Source organism: Nannospalax galili, unplaced genomic scaffold (assembly GCF_000622305.1).
Source record: "Nannospalax galili isolate Female #2095 unplaced genomic scaffold, S.galili_v1.0 scaffold1225, whole genome shotgun sequence".
Classification (NCBI taxonomy): Eukaryota; Metazoa; Chordata; class Mammalia; order Rodentia; family Spalacidae; genus Nannospalax; species Nannospalax galili.
In genome coordinates this window covers 342,602-364,637 of record NW_008352717.1, presented here as the reverse complement: position 1 = coordinate 364,637, position 22,036 = coordinate 342,602, and the positions used below count along the sequence as shown (strand labels likewise).

General features: G+C 47.0%; 1 protein-coding gene across 5 annotated transcripts in view; it reads right to left on the bottom strand.

Annotated features, from left to right (window-relative positions):
- The window catches only part of Tnfrsf8 (TNF receptor superfamily member 8), a 58,740-nt gene that overhangs the window by 25,434 nt on the left and 11,270 nt on the right, over positions 1–22,036 (bottom strand). For 3 of the 5 annotated variants that reach the window (XM_017802398.2, XM_029554490.1, XM_008849953.2), the window contains exons 2-7: positions 18,262–18,349; positions 12,165–12,281; positions 8,902–9,051; positions 5,317–5,407; positions 4,795–4,952; positions 500–616 (exon numbers count right to left, since the gene is read on the bottom strand). In XM_017802398.2, coding sequence (XP_017657887.2) covers positions 500–616; positions 4,795–4,952; positions 5,317–5,407; positions 8,902–9,051; positions 12,165–12,281; positions 18,262–18,349 — 721 coding nt within the window. Of the gene's footprint in view, positions 1–499; positions 617–4,794; positions 4,953–5,316; positions 5,408–8,901; positions 9,052–12,164; positions 12,282–13,751; positions 13,869–18,261; positions 18,350–22,036 lie in introns of those variants that run through there. The other 2 variants (XM_029554491.1, XM_017802396.2) reach the window with 2 other exon arrangements.

Here is a 22,036-nt window from a genome sequence, read left to right as displayed (position 1 = left end):
AAATGTACAGCCAATTTTGAAAGAGATGTACCCTAGCTCAGAAAAATGTTATTTAATAGGTTAATGCTGTTGTAATGAAATGCTTCTTCTAATTAAAAAGAAAAAAGAAAAAAAAGAAATAAATAAATCTTTAAACCAAAAAAAACAAAAGGCATGGTGGTGCTCACCTTTAATCCCAGCACTCGGGAGGCAGAGGCAGGTGGATTTCTGTGAGTTCAAGGCCAGCCTGGTCTACATAGTGAGTTCCAGGCCAATTGGGGCTACAGAGAGACCCTGTCTCAAAAAGACCAAAAAATAAAAATAAATAAATGAATGAATAAATAATACATACATACATACATGCATGCATACATACATACATACATACATACGTACGTACCAGAGAAATGAACTGAGGCTCTGGAGGGCCAAGCAGCCAGCACCACAGACAGGTTTCCTCACCTCCAGATTCCCTCTGCTCCGAGATGCCCCACCCACACCTAAGGGAGGAGGCCCTCACCTCGAGAACAGCTTGCACAGGCCCTGCAGAGGCCCGCCTCATCCAGGTAGTAGTCAGGCTCACAGGGTGGCCTACAATTGGCAGGCCCCTGCAGACACAGCGGTGGAAGAGATAGTCCTGTGAAGAAAAAAACAGACACCCGGGGCTGGGCCTCCTGGACAAAGGATCCTCCTCCCCCATCTTCGAAGCCTCTGGGGACAAAGTCAGCTCCTGGACTCCTCCCATGTCAGACCATCCCCACCTCTCCCGAGGCCCAGAGAAGGAAGAAATATATCTAAGGCCACACAGCAAAGAGTGCCAACTGCCTCTCAACTGCACCGGCCTCCTATCTCTCCCCTCTGACACACCATGATCACTGTGCCAGCCCCTCCCAGTGTCACCACCAGGGAGGTCACATTCCTGGTGAAAACTTTGGTAGCAGGGCTGGGGACACAGCTCAGTAAATGAAGTGCTTTCTAGGAAAGCATGAAGACCTGAGTTTGATCTCCATGTAAAAAAGTCAGGTGTGAGGGCTGGAGAGATGGCTCAGCGGTTAAGAACCTTGGCTGTTCTTGCAAAGGACCCAGGTTTGATTCCCAGCACCCACATGATGGCTAGCAATCATCTTTAACTCCAATTCCAAGGAATATGATGCCCTCTTCTGACCTCCATGGGTATTGCACAACACAGGTACACCTATATACATGCAGGTAATATATTCATACACATAAAAATTTTAAATATAATTTTTATTTTATGTGTATGAGTGTATTTCCTGCATGCATGTGAGTGCATCCGTGTCATGCAATGCAATGGAGGTCAGAAGAGGGCTTCAGAGTCCCCTGGAACTGAAGTTAAGGATGGTTTGTAGCCACCATGTGGGTGCTGGGAATCGAACCCAGGTCCTCTGCAAGAGCAGCCCATGCTCTTAACCGCTGAGCCATCTCTCCAGCCCCAGGCCTCACTTTTAAAAAATATTTTATGGGGCTTGAGAGATGGCTCAGCAGTTGAAAGCACTGGCTGCTCTTGCAGAGGATGCTGGTTTGATTCCCAGCACCCACATGGCAACTAACAACAATTCATAACTCCAGTTCTGATGCCCTCTTCTGGCCGCCTTGGGTATTGCACAACACAGGTGCACACATGCAGGCAATACACTCATACACATAAAATAAAAATAATTAGATATTTTAAAAATAAAAATGAAAATAAAAGGCCAGGTATTGTGAAGAGCCCCTCAGCTCAAAGGAGGTAAAGACAGGTGGATCCATGGGGCTCACTTGCTGGCCAGCGTAACCAGTGAACTACAGGCTAAAAAAGAGATCCTGTCTCAAAAGAATGACCTCTGAGGTTGACCTCTGGCCTCCACATACATGCACACACACACACACACACACACGTACATACATACAGAAACACACACACAACTTTAATAGTAGCATGCTTGGTGAGCTTGGCGCCAGGGCTGGGTGTACACGACCAACAGCTCTATTCAGTGTGGCCCAGGCGCCTCTAGCAATGCTAAGGTACAGAGAGAGGGAAGAGGAGTAAGTGATAAGGGTCACAAAGGAAGACGCAGACAAGGTCTTTGTTTTCTATGAAGATGTCAAGGGAGACAGAGCACAGAAAAACCATGAAAACCTGCAGGGCCCTGGCATCAGCAGGAGAGTTTAACAGTGAACTCTGTTACAGTGGGGGGCTTTTTTTTTCCCTTTTGGTCTTTTTGAGACAGGATCTCCCTGTAGCCCCAGCTGGCCAGGAACTCACTATGTAGACCAGGCTGGCCTCGAACTCAGAGATCCATCTGCCTTTGCCTCCCAAGGGCTGGGATTAAAGGTATGCACCACCACACGCCCATATTATTAATTTATTATTTTTATTTTTAACTTCTGTGTATGAATGTATTGCCTTCATGTATGTAAATGCACCCATGTGGTGTAGTGCCTGTGGCAGCCGGAAGACAGCATAAGATCCCCTGGAACTGGACTTATGGACAGTTGTTAGTTACCGTGTGGGTGCTGGGGAACTGAATCTGGCTCCTTTGCAAGAACAGTCAGTGCTCCTAACTGCTGCGCCATCTCTCCAGCCCCAGTTTTTTTTTTTTTGTTTGTTTTTTTTTTGAGAAAGGGTCTCATATATTCCAGACTGCCTTCTAACTAACTATGTAGAGAAGAGTGACCTTGAACTTCTGATCCTCCCACTCCCATTTCCTGAGTGCTGGGATAACAGCCATGTACCACCATGCCTGGTTTGTGTGGTGCTGGAATCTTTACCATAAGGGTCCATGTTTTGAAAGCTTTGCTCCAGCCCCTGGTGCTACTGGAAGGTGATGGAACTTTAGGACACAGAACCCAGTGGAAGGAAGTGAGGTCATTAGGAGCATGTCCTGAAAGGCACTCTGCCCCTCCTCTTCCTCTCTCTTTGCTTTCTGGCTGCCTTGACACAGGCCTGGCCAGCTGTAGATAGACACCTTCAAAACTATGAGCTAAAAAGAAACCTTCTTCCTTATAAAGTTGATCAAAACAGGTATATTTTGTCACAGAGATGGAAAGCTAAATGTCACTGTAACCTGCATATTAGGTTGTGCCATATGAATTACGGGAATGTTTGTTTGTCATGAGACAGGGCCTCCCTGAAGCCTCAGCTGGTCTGGAACTTCCTATGTGCATTGAGGCTGGCCTCAGTGTCACAGAGATCACCTGCCTGGGATTAAAGGTATGTGTGTACCACACCCAATACAGAACTTTTTTTTCAAGGTTAAAAAAATAATCAAATATTGGCAGTTTCACTTGGTTCAAAATAATAGCAACAAGTCAGAATGTGAAATGTTGAAATGTCATCATCAGAAACAGTAAATACCTCTAAATCTGAAAAATAAAGATATAAAGATATTTACAAAAAAAAACCCACATTGTTTAGAGAACTTAAATACCTAGAGAGTAGCAGGGCCTGGTGGCACACGTTTGTAATCCTGGCACTTAGACACTGAAGTAGGAGGATTGCTGCAAGTTTGAGGACAGCCTGGGCTACCTAGTGAATTTCAGGTCAGTTAATGCTATATAGCAAGAAACCCTATTCCCCAAAACAAACAAAACACAGGAAAATAATTAACATTTCCCCCAAAAGCTGTGGCAGAAGGAATGTGAAGGGCCCAGGAGACTGATCACCACCACAGAGGAAGGGCTTGAGGCTAAAATCACCAGAAGACCTACAGTTAAAAAAAAAAAAAATCGCTGGGTGTGGTGGCACAGGCTTGTAGTCCCAGCACTTGGGAGGCAGAGGCAGGTGAATCTCTGTGAGTTCAAGGCCAGCCTGGTCTACATAATGAGTTCCAGGACAGCTGGGGCTACAGGGAGACCCTGCTTCAAAAGGACCAAAAAAAAATCAAGGTCTGGTGTGGTGGCACACCTTTAATCCCAGCCCTTGGGAGGCAGAGGCAGGCAGATCTCTGAGTTCAAGGTCATCCTGGTCTACATAGTAAGTTCCAGGCCAGTTGGGGCTGCAGGGAGACCCTGTCTCAAAAAAAAAAAAAAAAAAAAAGGTAGGAACAGCAGTATCATAGTCACACAAAGATTCATGGTTTCAGACTAGAGAAGATGGCTCAGTCTATAATGTGTTTGCCACATATAAGATCCAAGATCAGTCCCCAGTACCCACATAAAAAGCCAGGCATGGTGCACATACTTGTAATCCCAGTGCTGGGGAGGACAAGATGGGCAGGTCCCGGGGGCTCAGTGGCCAAGCCAGCCTAGTCTAATTGATGAGCTCCAGGCCAAAGAGGGACCATATCTTAAACAACACAGCAGATAGCTCCTAAAGAACAACATCCAACGTTGATCTCTGGCCTCCTCACAGGCATGCATGCACACCTGCACACATATATACACACACCCTACATACACACAGATTCATTCATTATTTATCATAGCCCCAAACTTCTAATCAATGAAGACAGTTGCTGTGCATGTGCACAGTACAGGTTGCTCAGCAGCAGAGAATGAAATGGCAGCTGGATGTTCAGCCATAGGAACCACAGAGTAGGTGAGGACCATGGGCAAGGCCTACCTGCTCTGTCCCAAGCATCCTGGGCACAGAGCGGGACACCCAGCACCTTACCCAACACCTGGCACACAGGACACTCAGAAATGCTGGAGGTGAGAAAGCCCTTCCAGGGGCTCTGGTCTTTAGGCTTCATCCCCAGGAGCTGTATCCTGGAGACCCACTCTGTTCTCACTGGGCAAGGCCGCAGCTCAAGGCCACACCCGGGCTCCCTCCATCACCACCCTGGAGATTGCCCCAGCTTCAAGTGGACATACCTGGATCTGGACCGGGTTTCCTTTCTGGGGAAGAGGGAGACTTGGGAGCCCTCAACAGTCCAGTAGTGTCTTCCTGCGAAAGGTGGATGCCCTCTCCTGGCTGCATGATCCTGATGCTGGCGGTAACTGGGGTAGGTGTGGCCTGGGGAGTGGCCCTGCTGGAGGAGAAGCCAGCATAAGTCTGATGATTCTCTCCCTGGGGCCAGGGAGGTCTGGACTTGAAGATAATGGTTTCTATGGAGAAAGGGTCTGCAGACTCCTGCCTCAGCTGCTACAGGCTCTACTACAAGCTCCTGGGAACAAGGGCTGTATTCCCTAGGCCTTCTGAGTCTCCTGTGTGTACTGGGAAGGGCTGGACACACTGCAGGGCCTCAGATGACTGTGAGGTTGGCAGAGAACCACTCAGGGGTCCTGTTACCCTGGGCTGACCCTACCCAGATGCACCTCATGTGCATCTTATCCTAGAGATAAGGCAGCCCCAGCCAAAGGTCAGAGAGGAGCAGGGAAGAGGCCAGGAGTCACCTGGTAAGTATCTCGCAGTCTTCTGGGTTGGTGCAATCAGAACGGGTCCCTGGGGAAGGCCACTCGCACTCAGTGTCCTTCTCTGCTGTGCCTGCAAGAGAGGACAGCAGTGGCTTCCAAAGTGACACTGAGGAGCCCAGAATCCCCAGGAATGTAAGTGTCACCATCACAAGTGGGATTGTGGATGGGGAGATGGTGGCTTTTCCCAGCATCTGCTCCCTCCAGAGTTAGGAGAAGCCATCCCTCCACTGGGATTGATCAGGAAGTGGACCCTACAGTTGCTGGTTGCTTACCAGCTCAGAGACAAACCAACAGAGACAGAAATGAGAGATGGGAAAAGACAGAGCCCCTGGACCCAGCCATGCCTGAAGCCACTCAGAGCTATCCTCACCACACCACAGTTACACGGGCCAAAACACTGGAGATTTTATTCAAGACCCAAAGAGTCCTGAGGAACATTGGGTATAAACAGAGTGGAGCAGAAACACACACAGGTGCCCATCAGATGCCCCTGGGCTTGCCCTCCACCTCTACCACATCTCTACTGAGCCAGGCAGTCAAGGTATTATAATAGTCTTCACAAGCCTGTTGTCTAGATAAACAGCAGTGTCAATAATGTGTCTGCCGTACTGTGTGACAGACAGTAAGCACTCAACAAGTGGTGTGTCCAGTCTCACCACTGAGAAAGAGGCCTATGCGGGTGGGATGATTCCTGGAAATTTTCCACGGAGGGGAGCCTGGGCAAGGCCAACTCGCACATCGGCAGGGTCTGGAGCTGAGCATCCAATCCCAGCTCAAAGAGAACTTGCTCTGTGTTCTTGAGCCACTGGTCCACCAACTCTATCTCTGGGTGTCAAAGGCCTCAGTTACAGAAAGAAGCTGATGGAATCTGCCTGGTAACATTGGACGCTTCCGGAGAAGGTCTATGACAGTTTTCAGTGGAAGGTTAGCCATGAGCCACACTGAAATAGAAATTACTTTCCATTTCACACCTGGAAAGCTGACAGCATTGGGAGCAACTCCCAGGGAGAATCCAGTTAGAGAGGCTGAGGAGGGAGGGTCTGGTGGCCACAGCAGGGCCCCTGTGGAGCAGTGCTGCACAAATGTGTCGTGAATCACTATGCCAAATTCAGTTCAATAAACCAGGGCTGGAGAGATGGCTCAGTGGTTAAGAACACTGGCTGCTCTTGCAGAGGACCTGGGTTAGGTTTCCAGCACCCACAAGGCAGCTAACAACCACCTGTAACTCTAGTTCCAGGGGACCCAATGTCCTCTTTTTGCCTTTGTGGGCACCAGGCATGCATGTGATTACATACATACATGTTGGCAAGGATTCATACACATAAAAAATAAAAATAAATCTTTTCTTTAACAGGTAAATAAAGTCAGGTGTGGTGGTATGTGCCTTTAATCCCAGCACTTGAGAAGCAGAGGCAGGTGGATCTCTGTGAGTTCAAGGTCTACATAGTGAGGTCCAGGCCAGCTGGGGCTACAGGGAGAACTTGTCTCAAAAAGATCAAAAAAATAAAAAGTAGAAAGTAAAAATAAATAAGGCAGGGCTGGAGAGATGGCTCAGCGGCTAAGAGCACTTTCTGCTCTTGCAGAGGATCCTGGTTCAGTTCCCAGCACCCACATCAACGTCTCACAGACGCCTGTAACTGCAGTTCCAAGGGTTCTGACACCTGCTCTGTCCTCCGCAGGCACCTGCACTCACATGGTGCACATACAGACAAGCAAGAACACACATATCTGTAAATAAAATCCTTTATAAACATTTAAACAAATGGTAAATAAGGACTGGGGATGTAGCTCGGTTGATAGAGTACTTGCCTCACATGCACAAAGTCCTGGGTCCCATGCCCAGCACTGCATAAAATGGGGTGTGGTGGTGCTTGACTGTAATCCCAGCACTAGGAATGGAGATAAAAATAAGACCAGAAGTTCAAGACCACATTCAGCTACATAGTGAGTTTGAGGCCAGTCTGAGATACAGGAGACCCTCTCTCCCTCAAAAAAAAAAGCTGTGTGGCTGGGTATGGCGGCACATGCCTGTAATCTCACCATTCACGAAGCTAATGCAGGAGGATCACAAGTTCAAATCCAACCTGGGCTACAGAGTAAGAGTCGGTCTTAAAAGATAAATGAAGGAATAAATTAATTTTAATTAAATGAATGTATGTATTTTGGCTATTGGTGTTGCTTAGTGGTAGAATGCTTGCATAACATGTGAGGACTTAGGTGTAATACCTGGTAACACACATGTGAAAATATGCACACACATGCACACAGTATTTATTTAACCCAATATATGGAAAATATTAGCTGGGCATAGTGGCTCACGTCTCTAATACCTGGGCTACAGAATGAGATTCTATCTCAAAAAGCCATAACATGCCAACACAACATCCTATTTTCACCAGGTAATGGACAGAAAAGTAATGAGTTGTATTTCCACATCTCTGGGCTCCTCGCCACATGTGGTCAGAGATGCTGCACTGGACAAGGCAGTCTGGGCATAGAAGAAAGGCCTCTGTCGCCCCCACGTGGCAGTCTCAGAAACACCGCTCAGGTAGCCTGGGTGTGCTAGCTGCAAAGGTATGGGCCAGCGCTCGCTAAACAGGTAGACTGAAGGCTGTTTTTCAGACCAAAGAGTCTCCAAGCTGGAAAGGTTCCCAAGGCCTTGAAGTCACACCTCCTCTTTATATGGGTTGGAAGACCAAGGCCCAGAGCAGAGGGAACTGACCCCACAGAAGCAAACCTTTGCTAGATCCCAGCAGACCTGAACACTCTACCTCAGACCCCTTGCCCTGGAGGTTCTGGGTCCCTCAGCACAAAGCTCTCCTAAGGACAGTGAGATGTGAAGTGCCAGGAACCCATAATTAGAATCACCAAGGACACAGAGTAAAGAAAAAGATCCCCCTCGGGGTCTACATCAGGTGCGTCCCTGTCTGCACACTCTGTTGCTGGGACCCCAATTGGGGCACCCTGTTGCAATTCACCCATTCCCTGGGCCTCCCTTCTAACAATGTCCTACTCCCATTAAGACAGGGTCTCACTGTGTAGCCCAGACTGGTCTCCTACACAGCACTATTGCTGGGACCCAGAGAGGATCTGTGGTTCTTATTCCATCACTGATCATAAGCCTCTCCCTCATATTGCCAGGGAATTAGAAGCTCAGAGATGGTAAAGAACTTGCCTGAGGTCACACAGCAAGTTAGGAAAGAAAACCAATTTCTCAGCCTTGAGTCTGGGGCCCACCTCTCACACCCAGCATTCAATTCTGAGGCAGGGAAGCTGGTTCTGATTTCTCAGGAAACTCCCAGGGCAGAGACATAAGGCTTCCTGCTTACATGTGGACCACCAGAGAACACCCCCACCTCAAACCTCAGGTGGACCTAATATCTCTAGCCAGCAGGGCTCCAGGTGTGAGAAGGGGCCACAGAAGGCCCCTGGGTGCTGGGCATGTCTCAGCACCATGAGAGGAGCCTGATGTGCCCCACAGTGGGGAGGCGAGGCAGGAGGTGGAGGCATTCAGGGGTCTATAGTGGGTACAGCAGCACCTGGGCTGGGGGTGGACATGCTCACCTGGGAACTTGACGACCTTCCCTGTGGGACAGGTCGAATGAGGAGAACAGCGGGCACAGGAGTTGGCAGCCTGTGTGCTGCAGTACATGCCCGGCCGGCACTCACAGACACGGGAGGAGTTCCAGGAGCACGGCACCTTCTCCACGAGGTCTGAGGGACACAGAGTAGAGTCAGGGAAGGGAAGGGAGGCCAACAGTGAGGGTCCAGGGAACACACCAGGATGGTCCAGTGAGCTAGCAGGAGGCCACGTGACCTCAGAGCGCCAGACATGTGATTGGCAGGCTCAAAGGGCAGCCTTCACCCCCAGCCCACATCCCTGCGGACCCACTGCAGAGCTTGAACAAAAACAAGTTCCAGGCCTGCTAGGATTACAGGGAGAGCCTGTCTCCAAAAAAAAGAAAGAACACAAGGAAAGCCTAATGAATATTGGAGGTAGGAGTTTCCTGTGTCTCTCAAAAAGTAAATAAATAAATATACAAGATGATAAATAAGGATACATGTTGTTATTTCAGTAACACAATTAACAAGTTTGAGTTAATAGATATATAAAGAAGTTTGGGGACTGGAGAGATGACTCAGGGGTTAGGGGCACTGGCTGCTCTTGCAGAGGACCCAGGTTCAGTTCCCAGCACTCACATGGCAGCTGACAACCATCTATACCTCAGCTCCAGGGAATCTGATGCCCTCTTTTGTCTTCTGCAGGCACCAGGCATACATGTGACCCATACATACATGCAGGCAAAACACTCATACACATAAAATAAATAAATAAATAAAAATTTAAAAATATTTTATTTTTAATTTTTATTTTGTTTTAAAAATATTTTATTTTTAATTTTTATTTTATGTGTCTGGGTATACTTCCTGCATGTATATAAGTACATCTGAGTTGTGCAATGCTCACGGAGGTCAGAAGAGGATGTTGGATCCCTTGGAACTGGAGTTAACTGACAGTTGTTAGCTGCCATGTGGGTCCTGGGAACCAAACCTAAGTCCTCTTCAAGAGCAGTCAGTCATCTCTCAGGGCCCAATCAAAAAAATTTTTAAAGAACCTTGTTTGCAATAAACAGAATACATGTTTTGTTTTTTTTTTAAAAATCTATATTTATGTGTTTCTGTGTGTTTGCAGCATATGTGTGTGCACCCCTGGAGGCCAGAACAGGCACTTAATCCTTTAAAGTTATAGGCAGTTGTGAGTCACCTGATATGGGTGCTGGGAACTAAACTAGGATTCTCTGCAAGAGCAGCAAATGCTCTTAAATGCTACATCATCTCTCCAGTCCCAGAAAGAATACACATTAAAATACACACACACACACACACACACACAGGCTAGAGAGATGGCTCTTAAGTACACTTAACTGCTAGACTCTGGAACCTAGCTCAGTTCCTAGCACCCACATGGCGCACCCACGTGGCAGCTCACAACCATCTGTAACTCCAATCCAGGGGATCCAACTCTTTCTTCTGGCCTTGGGCACTGCATACATGTGGTGTGCCTATATACATGCAGTGGAATACTCATACACATAAAAATAAAAATAAGCACTCAAAAGGAAAGTATAACCAAAGATTAAAGGGGCCAATATAATTTTTAAGAGTCCATATGTATAGCTAAAGGCTACATAACAAGCAACAATGCCAGATAGACGATACCTTCTTTTGAGTTGTTGGCCAGGGTGTCCAAAGGGACTCCCAGATAGTAACCCAGCACAGAACTGGGAAAATGAACAGCAGACCCCAATCTTATGTAAAGGAATATTGACAACTTGATTGCTGCTGACCTTCCTAAAACAAAGACCTCTAGCAGGCTGACTAGATTCACCAGATGGACAAGTAGTGGGGAATGGCTGGGGGTGCTGATACCATAGCAGACAGTAGCAGGGATAACAGAGTATAAGGGCACTAGTGGGGGGAGGGAGGCTTCCCAGGGTGCCATCTGGGAAGTGGGTATATAGTTGAATAAGATGGTTTGGGATGTTCTGTGTGATACACACACACACACACACACACACACACACACACACAAAATCAACAAATTTTTAAAAATGAATTATATTTGAGGAAGAAGCGTAAAAATTTATGTCACGTTAATTAGTAGAGGTGATAAACATTACCATTGACTTTATAGACATACACAGGTGCCAAGGATCCGAATGCAATCGATTATGACTAGTAATAATCAGATACATACAGATTAGAGACTTGTGTGCCAACATCTCAGTGTTATTAGCAAAAACAATGAGTCTTTCTGTAAGAAACAGTATATTTTAAAATGAAAAGGAGATCTTTTTTAAAGGTTAAAACCTCATTCAATTTTATGTCTTATAGGGTTTATACTGAGTTCAGTATTGTATAACTGTATTAATTCAACTATGATCAATTTTATGTTTTACAGGGTTTATACTGAGTTCAATATTGTACAACTCTATTAATTCAACAGCGAACCTAAAAATTTTATAGCCACTTATGAAAGAGATGTATCTTTGCTCTGGAAACTGTTATTGAGTATGTCAAAGCTGTAATGAAATGCTTCTTCTAAAAATTTTTTTAAAAATTAAAAAAAAGAAAAAGTGAAAGACACCTCAGTTGTGCATCAAGAGAATGGCATATACCTAAAAGGGGGCTACTGAGGATTGATTTTTGTAAAGAAAGGTGAGTGCATCCACTGAGGAATAAATAGAGAACAAATCATAAATAAATAAATAAATAAATATCCTTTAAAAAAAATTTAACACTGAGCACTTATTAAAATATGTTTAGGTCAAGATCTCAACATTTTTTTCCAACCTAACCCCCTCCCCGCAAGCCCACACAAAACCAAAAAAAACCCCACCATAATCAAGTAACAAGAGAAGAGCTTATCACAAGAATCTTCCTGGGCGCATCATGGTCTTAGGAAAGGGTCCAGCTTTTGATGCCAGGCCACAAGCTCAAACTCTGTTCTTACCGTTACCAAGTTTTGCAACTCTGAGAAGCCCTTTCACCTCATTAATCCTGACTCCTCACTGCGGAACAGGACTAAGAAAGCAGTCCTCCCTAGAGTCTAGATGTGAGGCCTCCCTTCCAGGAGCACACACTATGTCTCTCTGAAAAGTACAGATACCAAAGATGACTGCTGGTATCAATTCCCAAATCCAGACTGGTAAAAATGAGGCACCAGGGGACCAATTCAGATTTCAAGCATAAATCTCAATGCTCCCCACTTCCCAGATTCTCCTCGGAGACACCCCCACATTCCAGGGACAGAACAAGGTTCTTACCTCTCAGACAGCTAACGCAGGCCGTGCAGCGTCCATTCTCATTCACGTAATAGTCTGGTCCACACTGCTTTCTGCAGTGGGCGGGCCCCTGTGGGCACGGCTGTGTTGGGGACCGCCCTGGGAAAAGAAGCACAGTTCGGGGCTCCATCACCTTGGCAATGAGCTTGCCTTCCACCCTCCACCTCTCATCCCTCAACCCCACCCAGCTCCACTGTAACCCATGAATATGTCACAGATGGAGGCAGGGGTTTTGCCAACGGTCTCTGGGCCAACAGAAGGGCAGACCAGACATGGGGAAGAGCCAGCCCTGACCTGCCCAGGCTGCCGCTTGGCCAACCTTGGACAATTGCAACCATCTCATTCACACTAATAATAAGACCTACTTTTCCTAGTGTTGAAAAGATTACAGTAGGCGTCCAAGGCTATACCAGTCCCTGCAGCCATCAAGCCGAGCCTGAATACTGGCTGGCATTCTGGTCCAGTTTCTCTGCTGGAACTGAAGGGAAAGACCATGAGGAAACTGACCAAGCATATTGAGAGGCCTGGGAGTATTACCCAGCAATCTGTCTCCCACTGTATGAGATACAGGATGACGACACTGAGGCAGGGGCTAAACGGGAAATAGGCATCCCAGATTATCTGCAGGGGACTTCCACCGCTCCCGTCACAGTCTGCTGTGTTCTTCTGGCAGGTACGTTTCCCACAACATAGGTCTAGAAGGGACACATGACCCAGGTGGGCCAATCAGGAGACTTAATTTTTCCCACCAATATAATTGGCTCAGGATGGGCATGTGACCCCCCCCAACAGACCAATCAGAGCACTTCATCTTTCTCACCAATATGATTGGCTCAGCATGAGCACTAGCCAAAAGCCTCATCTCTGAGAGTTTTCACACCCAGGAAAGAGGCCTCTACTGGATTGCTGGATTTCTGGTTGAAAGGCCACTGAGTGTCTGAGGCCCAGGTCTCTCCCCTTTCTGTACCCAACTCTGTGGTCCTCACACGTGGACTAAACCTCAGTGTCTGAACAGACTGTCAGTCTCTCCAGGATGGCTCTCTTCATTTCCAGCCACCAGAGTCACCAGCACAGACCTGGCCTGTATATGGTGAACCCATGTTCTGCCAACTTCATGAGTACAACTTTAGCCTGGCACTACCAGCCCCGTTCTGTGGCTCCAAAGTCCTGCTCTAGCATGTAACACTGCTCATTTTGCCCAACACTCCATTTCTTTTTCTTTTCAAGGGAGGGGGTAGGGTTGGGGTTCAGGCTTTAGAGATAGGGTTTCAGGTAGCCCAGGCTGGCTGCAAATTCACTATGTAGCCAAGGATGACTTGAGTGATCCTCCTGCCTCCATCTCCCACATGCTGGGTTACAGTCATGCACCACCATGCCTAGTTTATGCAATGCTGGGAACTGAATCCTGGCCTTCGTGCATGCTAGACAAGCACTCTACCAACTGAGCTACATCTCCAGACCATTCCATTCACTCCTCTCCCACCCCCATATGTCCCAAATGGTGTCGTAGGTTGAATTATGCATACATACATGCAGAAAAAGGCACACTGGAATCCTCACCCCCAGTACCTCAGAATGTGGTCTTATTTAGAGTAGATTCTTCACAGAATTAATCGAGTTAAAATGAGGTCATGAGATGGGCCAGTCTGTCTGGTGTCTTTATGAGACACTGGGACACAGGCAAACCTGTGTATAGACAGAAAACCATATGAAGATTGAAAGTATGCTACCACTAGCAAAGAAAGAGCCAGAGGGCCAGCAAGACAGCTCAGCAGCAGGTGAAGGCACTTGCTGCCAAGCCTAATGACCTGATTTCAAGCCCTGGAACCCACGTGGTAGAAGAAGCAAACCAGTTCCCACAAGCTGTTTCCTGTTTTCTGACCTTCACATGCATGATGTGGCACACAAATGATAGATTAGATAGATAGATAGATAGATAGATAGATGATAAATAGATAGATATGATAGGTAGAAGATAGATAGGTAGATAGATAGATGATAGATAGATAGATATGATAGGTAGAAGATAGATAGATAGATAGATAGATAGATAGATAGATAGATAGATGATTGATAGATGATAGATAGATAGATGATAGATAGATAGATAGATAATAGATGATAGATAGATAGATAGATGATAGGTAGATAGATAGATAGATAGAGATGATAGGTAGATGATAGATGATAGATAGATAGATCATATGAATAGATAATAGATAGATGTCAGATGATAGATAGATGATAGATAGATTGATAGATGATAAATAGATGATAGATGGATGGATAATAGGTAGATAGATGATAGATAGATAGATAGATAGATAGATAGATGTAAGAAAAGTGTTCATTCTTTAGGAAATGACCAGAAGCTGGAAGAGACACCAGGCCCTTCCCTAGAGCCTGCCTTGTACCCCACCCCTACCCTGTGCAAAGATTGGGTCCAGAAAACTAAGTAAGGGGGATGGGCTCCTGACGCTTCACTTCAGCCCTGGCTGAGCTGCTTACTAGGAAGAAACCATGAGCAAATCCCTGAACTATTTCATGTTCAGGTTCTCTCTCTGGGTTCCTGTCAGGGTTTAAAAGGGTCCAGCATCCTGTCTAGAGTCTCCAGTACAATGATCAAGAGTCAGGCAGTGAGTTCCCTGTCACCAAGAGTATGTAAGGACAGGCCTGGGGAGTGGCCATCAGGAGTGTTGAAAGGCATTTTCAGAGGACAGACATTGGACATCTCAAACTCAATGGTCTCCCAACTCCTTTGTCTGCCAGCCTGCCCACGCGTGAACCTTGCCACACAGCTGAGCGCTGATTGAGAGGGCAGGCAAAATGTCAGAAATTTCCCCAAAACACGGAAGGAGGGGGTTTTTGGGGTTTCCTCTGTGGCTTGCCCGGAAGCACAGGGTCAATAAAACTCCAGCAAAATGCCCCTCCCACCACACCACAGGCCTGGGGTGCTCAGCCACCCTCAGCACTAGGCCTTAGACAGGGGAAGTGGGGGGAGGGAGCACTCCCTCTTTTTAAGTCCCAGCTGTTAAGGGAAGGAAGCCTGGGCCAGAGGGTGTCACTTTCCACCACCCCTCCACTGTCAAGGCAGGGTTCAGAGGGGACAGACTGGACGAGAAGCAAACTGTTTCTTTCTCTCTGTGGCCAGGACTGTGGCTTCTGTGGAATGTCACAGCCCTGTGACCACATCACAGAGAAAAGAGATGTAGGAGCCAGCCCTCTGCAGCGCACAGGCAAAGGCTCTTAGAGGGAGGGGTGCCAGGGTTTCAGCAGGTAGAGATGGCAGTAGGGGACACCTAGAGTAGAGAGGGACAGACCTATCCAAAGGCCTAGGCACCTGAAAATGTACCAAGGAGGAAAGAGCTATCAGGAATGTAGGAGTTTTAACTCTCCTTGGTGAGAACTCTCTCCAGGTAAATGTTAGGATTAGAAATTGAAAGAATCACAGGTAGGGGAAAAAAAAAAAAAGCAACCAACCTCATAGAATCCATGCTGACCTTTATTAGTCCGTGAAGGAGGGACTGCTGACCAGCAGGACTCTGCAGTAGCCATGTGAGCCAAATGGCGGGGGGAGCTTAAGTATTTTTGTGTAGGTAGACAGAGTCACGGGGGTTTAGAGAATCTGTGGCCTGCATTCTCCCCCAATAAGATAAGGGTCTCAGGAGGACCCGTTTGCAGAAATTTATGGTTGGGGTCTCGGACAGGCTTGTTTGCAAATCAAGAATTGCTTTATGGGTTAATGGAAGTCTCTCTTCAAGCTGGAAGGGAGAAGTGACTGAAGGATGGCTGGGTGAAGGGAGAGAGAGGATGAGGAGGGGGATAGTTGAGAGTCTGATGGAAGGAGATGGGAAGATGAGGCTCTGAGCTAGACTGTGTGCTCCCAAATGCATGATGAAACCCTCACCCTCCACGTAACTATTTTGAAGAGACAGACGTTAGGGAGCAACTAGAGGTAAAGGAGGCCACCAGGAGCCTAATCCTATGGGATGTGGGGTAGGGTTTTAAGAAGAGACAGGCACACACCATAGGAAGACGCCTGCCAGACTGCAAGCCAGCAAGAGCCTTCACAAAAACAACTAATCGGGCCAGAAATTTGATCGTGGGCCTTCCAGGCTCTAACTAGAAAGCAAGGAGCTGTTGTTTGGGCCTCCCAGTCTGTAGGACTCTTACACAGCAGCCTGGGCCACCAAGCCAGGATGAAAAAGAGGAAAGGCTTCAGGGGAGAGAGTGGGAGGGGGCTGGGAGAAGGAGTGGGGTAGGGCCACTGAAGTCCTGAGTCCTGGATACAGCAGGTGAGCCACCAGATGCGCGGCTCAAAGTCCATTAAAAAAAGGGAAGCTGGGTGTGGTGGCACCGTGTGGTAATCCCAGCATTTAGGAGGCAGAGGTGGGAGGATGGGGAGTTCAAAGCCAGCCTGGACTGCATGAAACCCTGCCAAGTTCTCATAAAAGACCATTCATGGCCAGACATGGTGGTGCACACCTTTAATCCCAACATTTAGGAGGCAAAGGTAGGTGGATCTCTGTAAGTTCAAGGCCAGCCTGGTCTACATAGCAAGTTCCAGGCCAGCTGGGGCTACAGGGAGACCCTGTCTCAAAAAGACGAAAAAAAAAAAAAAAGGACCATTCATAAGGACAATTTGAGTCCATTGCCTATGCAAGGCTGGAGTCCCATTTCATGGAGTCCCATTTCATGGAGTGCTAAGAGAACGCTGGCTAGAAATCTTACCCAGCCCCAGTCTCTCATCCCCTGTGACCTTGTATAGCACTGCCTGTCCAGACTGCATGTCTGGGAGGGTTCAAGAGTGAGTGTGTGGGCCTGACACTCCCCACCCTCAGGAAGCCCTCCAGACACTGTCCTATCTCTGATATCCTGCTGTCTTCAAGCAGGAATCGGTCAGTTACAGTGAGCCAGTCACAGAGACTTCCTCCCCCTGTCTATCATAAGTAATGTCTTTCCTCAGTGGAGACATGTTCCTGGCCCTCAGTGACCACACTGTACTGTTACCTCATGTCCCAGCCACCCATGACCTCCACATGTGCTTGGGACTTTTGATTATAACCACAGGCGACCAAAATGCCTCATGACCCTGTTCTTGTGTTCTTCAGGCCTGAAGAATGTTCCAGAAGAATTTCCTGATATTCTACTAGAAGTCACACTGTACTAGAGATGGTGGGCTTTCCAGGAAGCCAGCTCTGCTCAGACAAGCTCTGTTCCCCTAGAAGGCTGCAACCTAAGCCTCCCTAGAACAAGCACCTGCTAACCTGCAGCAGACAAGAGCTGTGAAGGGCAGGACAAGGTAGCACAGACCTGCAGTCCCAGCCTAAGGAGGACTGCAAGATGAAGGCCAGCCTGGGCTACAGATTGAGTTCAAGGCCAGCCTGGGCAACTTAGTGAGACCCTGTCATAAACTAAAAAGCAAAAATGGGTGGGGATGTAGCTCAGTGGTAGAGCACTTGCCTAGCAAATGGGAAGCCCTGGGTTTGAGTCCCAGCACCACAAAAACAAAGGGCGGAGGGGGAGAAAAGAGAGGGAGAGGGGGAGAGAGAGAGAGAGAGGGAGAGAGAGAGAGCTGCAAAGGGCCTCAAAGCCCCAGAAGTGACAGTTGGTTGAAGAAGATACTGGCAATTGAGGCCCTGAGATCACAAAGCCTTGGGCTTCAGCCCCAGCCAACACAACCATGCCTCAACTCTGTGACCCGGGGCAAGTTACTTAACCCTGCTGAGCCCCAACAGCTGCATCTGCAAAACCAAACCAATGTTTAACATAGGGATCGTGAGGGACTAGTTAGCTAAGAAAAGGCATGACAGAGTCACAGACAGAGTACTCATGGCAAGAGTTCTGACCAGCACCTCCAAGTTGAAACGATCTTGCTTCCTTGCACAAGCAACAGACCTGACCTGTTCCAGCACCCTGCCCTTCCCCAAATCCTGTGATGTTATGAATGGCCCTCAAAATACTGTAGACCACCATGATGGTGACTGTTGGCTCCCATTACCCCACTCATCAGTCCCTCCTGAGGGTCTTAATATCAAGATGAAGATCCCACTTGTCCTGCCCCCAGCACCCCACTCACCTGAGGGACAGCGGTAACAGCAGCTCCCAACAGCCTCACCTGGGTAGTAGCTGGGGTCTCCAGAACAGGGGGTCTTGAGGAGTCGATCCTAGAGAGACAAGGATCCTAGTGAGACAAGGCCAGTCCCAAACCTCCATCCTCACTCCTACCCTGCAGTCCAGGAGGACTGGTGTCCACCTGCTGTCAAAGTGAGGCTGCACCCTGGCTGGTGTCCTAGAAATCAGGGAAAGAATGCCTGACTCCACATCTCCCCACTGGACTAATGGCAGCTCAAGTTCAAGAGGAATGCCTGGAGTCTCAGAGCCCTCTGCTCACAGACAGTCCCATCCACCAGCCAGTTCTCTCTGCTACCTTCAAGCCATCAGCCCATGGCTCCAGTGGGTCACACCCAACATCCCCCTCCATTGGACTGACATACTTCCCACCCAATCCCTGGGACAAGCTCAACTATAGGAACATCCGATGAAATTACAGGTTGAAGTCTAACATACCAAGACAGAAAAGTACTCAGATCCAGGACAGATGCATTGCATCAGTATCTGCATCACTTGCACGTCAGCATCCACATCAGCATCTGCACCCAGGTCCGTAAGCAGGACCTCTGCAATGCCTGGTGCATTCCACACACCCTTCTAGACAGTACCACTAACCCAACCTCTATATCAAATAGTTTTGTCTCCTCTTTGAATTTGCCATTTGTTGAACTACTCAGTTTACTCTCTTACAACTGACTTTAAAAAAAATAGTGTACAATGGAGTTCTATTCAGCAGTAAAGAAAGATGAAATAATGAAATTTGCAGGTAAATGGATGGATCTAGAAACTGTTATGCTAAGTGAAGTAACAGACTCAGAAAAACAAATGATGTATGTTCTCCCTCCTATGTGGCTCCTAGCACCAAATCCTTTTAAGTTCCAGCTCCTTTTAATAAGATGATGCTATACAGCAGTCCCTTCTGCATGAAATAACTACTATCATCACGACTTAGGCTGAGCCTGATTGCTAAACATAGTCACAATTGTGCTTGTTGAAGATTGTGCTCATTCATTAAAGGCGTGCCAAGCAGGATCACTGGACCCTCACCTGAGTATCCAGCCACTCTTCCCAGACAACTAGTCCAGCCTTGGAAGACAAAAGAAAAATGAGGAGGAACCCAATAGAGGGATGCTTTTGGGAGCCCTTGTCAAGAAACTCCAATGGACTCTCATATGAACATTAGAAAATTGCCGTTCTTTTTTCTAGTTCCCTGTCTAGAACTTGTAATGCTATAATTACTCTTGCCTTTACTTCTCCTTCACATCTCCTATTCATGATTCAAGGACTTTCTTTTCCCCTTAGAGACAAGAGTTATGCAATTTGGGAGTCTTTTAGATAGACCCACTGAAGGGGTACTCCAATTGCCTCACCCTGCATCCCTGTTCGGCATGGAAGCCAGAGCAGTCTGCATCCTTATTCCCTATTGGCAAAGAGGATGGTGTGATAAGAATAGGAGGTAGGGAATTGGTTAGGCAGTTAGGGTAAAAAGACCCCAAAGAAATGTAGCCAGTTTCTTGGCTAAAAGTCAAAATGTCCTTGGGCTTGTTAGCAACATACTCTGTTCCAAAGGCCAAAAATGTCAAAAGTATTTGGGAGCTTGTATCTAATCCTTAAAAGATTTTAGGGTTACCTCTTCAGAGGGGGGAATGTTGGAGGGGAGGAAGTGGGCATGGATTTGAACAAAACACCTTATACACATGTATGAAATTCTCAATAAAGTTTTTGTAAAAGTTTTTAAAAATAGTGTATAAAATAATGGGTTTTACTATGCATATGTATGTCATTCTTACAATCAGCCTCTTTTAAAAATATTTTATTTATTATTTTTATTTTATGTGTATTAGTGTATTGCCTGCATGTATGTGAGTGCACCCGTGTCGTGCAATGCCATAGAGGTCAGAAGAGGGTTCGGATTACCCTGGAACTGGCGTTAAGGACAGTTCATAGCCGCCATGTCAGTGCTGGGAATCGAACCTGAGTCCTCTGCAAGAGCAGTCAGCGCTCTTAACCACAGAGCCATCTCTCCAGCCTCCTAGCCTCTTTTTTAAACTATTATTTTTCTTTTTTTATTTACTTATTTTATGACTATATTGCCTCCACGCATACAAGTGTACCCACGTCATGCAATGCCATGGTTAACAACTATCTGTAACTCCAGCTCCAGGGGAATTCAGGGCCCTCTTCTGTCCTCTGCAGGCACTGTATGACACAGGTGCACTTACATACATGCAGGCAATACACTTATACACATAAAATAGAAATAAATAAAATATTTTTTAATGTGTGGGAACTCTTTACATATTGACGATACACATTAGCAGGATCTCCCTTTGCCCGATGGCTCACCTTTCTGCTTCCTTAATGGAATCTTTTTTTCATTGATTTTTATTTTTTATGTGTATAAGTTGTTTTGCCTGCATGTATGAAAGTGCACTGTGTGTGTGCAATGCCCACAGAGGCCAGAAGAGGGTGTCGGATCCCCTGGAACTGGAGTTTACAACGGCTGTTAGCTGCCAGTGGGTGCTGGGAACTCAATTTCCTTCCTCTGCAAGAGCAGCCAGTGCTCTTAACCACTGAGCCATCTGTCCAGCTCTCTTAATGGAATCTTTAATGAGCAGGTATTGTCAGTTTAAATGAAGCACAATATATCAGTTTTCTTTGATGGTTAATATGGAATATTAATGGTTAATTGTTTACTTCTTGCTCTAAAAAGCACTTGTCAAGCTGGGCGTGGTAGCACACACCTTTGGTCCTAGCACTTGGGAGGCAGAGGCAGGAGAATCTCTGTGAGTTCGAGGCCAGCCTGGTCTACATGGTGAATTCCAGGCCAGCTGGGGTTACAGGGAGACCCTGTCTCAAAAAACAAAAACAAATAAACAAAAAAGAATTTATTTAAAAAAGAAATACTTGGGGCTGGAGAGATGGGTCAGCAGTTAAAAGCACAGACTATTCTTACAAAGGACCCCTGTTTGAATCCTAGCACCCACATGGTGGCTATCAACCATCCATAACTCCAGTTCCATGGGATTTAATGCCTTCTTCTGACCTCCATGGGCATTGTATAACACGGGTACACTTACACACATGCAGGCGATACATGCATACACATAAAATAAAAATAATAAATTTATTTTAAAAAGAAATACTTGTCAATTTGGCATCATTTCAGTGTCCTGCTAGGTTATCTTCTAGACTACAGTGTGTGCCCTTCCTGGCTTTCTGGACCTAGACTCGCCAAGAAGACAAACTTCTGGGCTTGCCTGTGGGAGATTATCTAAATTAGGTGAATTAAGGTGAAAGACCTTGCTGAATTGTGAGCAGTGCTGTTCCCAAGGCTGGGATCCTGACCGAATGGAGGAGAGAAATGGAGCTGAGCACCAGTGTTCATCGCTCTGCTTTGACTATAGGGGAAGTGCAATCAGCTGCCTCACACCCCTGCCTGCCAGGGCTTCCCCAGCATGATGGACTGTACCCTCAAACTGGGAGCCCAAATAAGTCCTCCCTTTTGTAACCTGCTTCTGTCCAAGAACAAGACAAGGGTTCAAGGAGGGAATTCCTCTGTGGGGATCCAGGGAAGAAAGTTGGTCAGTTCAGTGGAGTAATGGAAGAGAACAGCAAAGCCACTTCCTGAAGACTCATGACAGGCCGCGTGGAAGTCATCATCTTTCTTCCTTATCCTGAGAATAGGACACAGTTCGGCCCTGAACCCAAAGCCACCCCAAAACCAAGGTCCCCAGGCC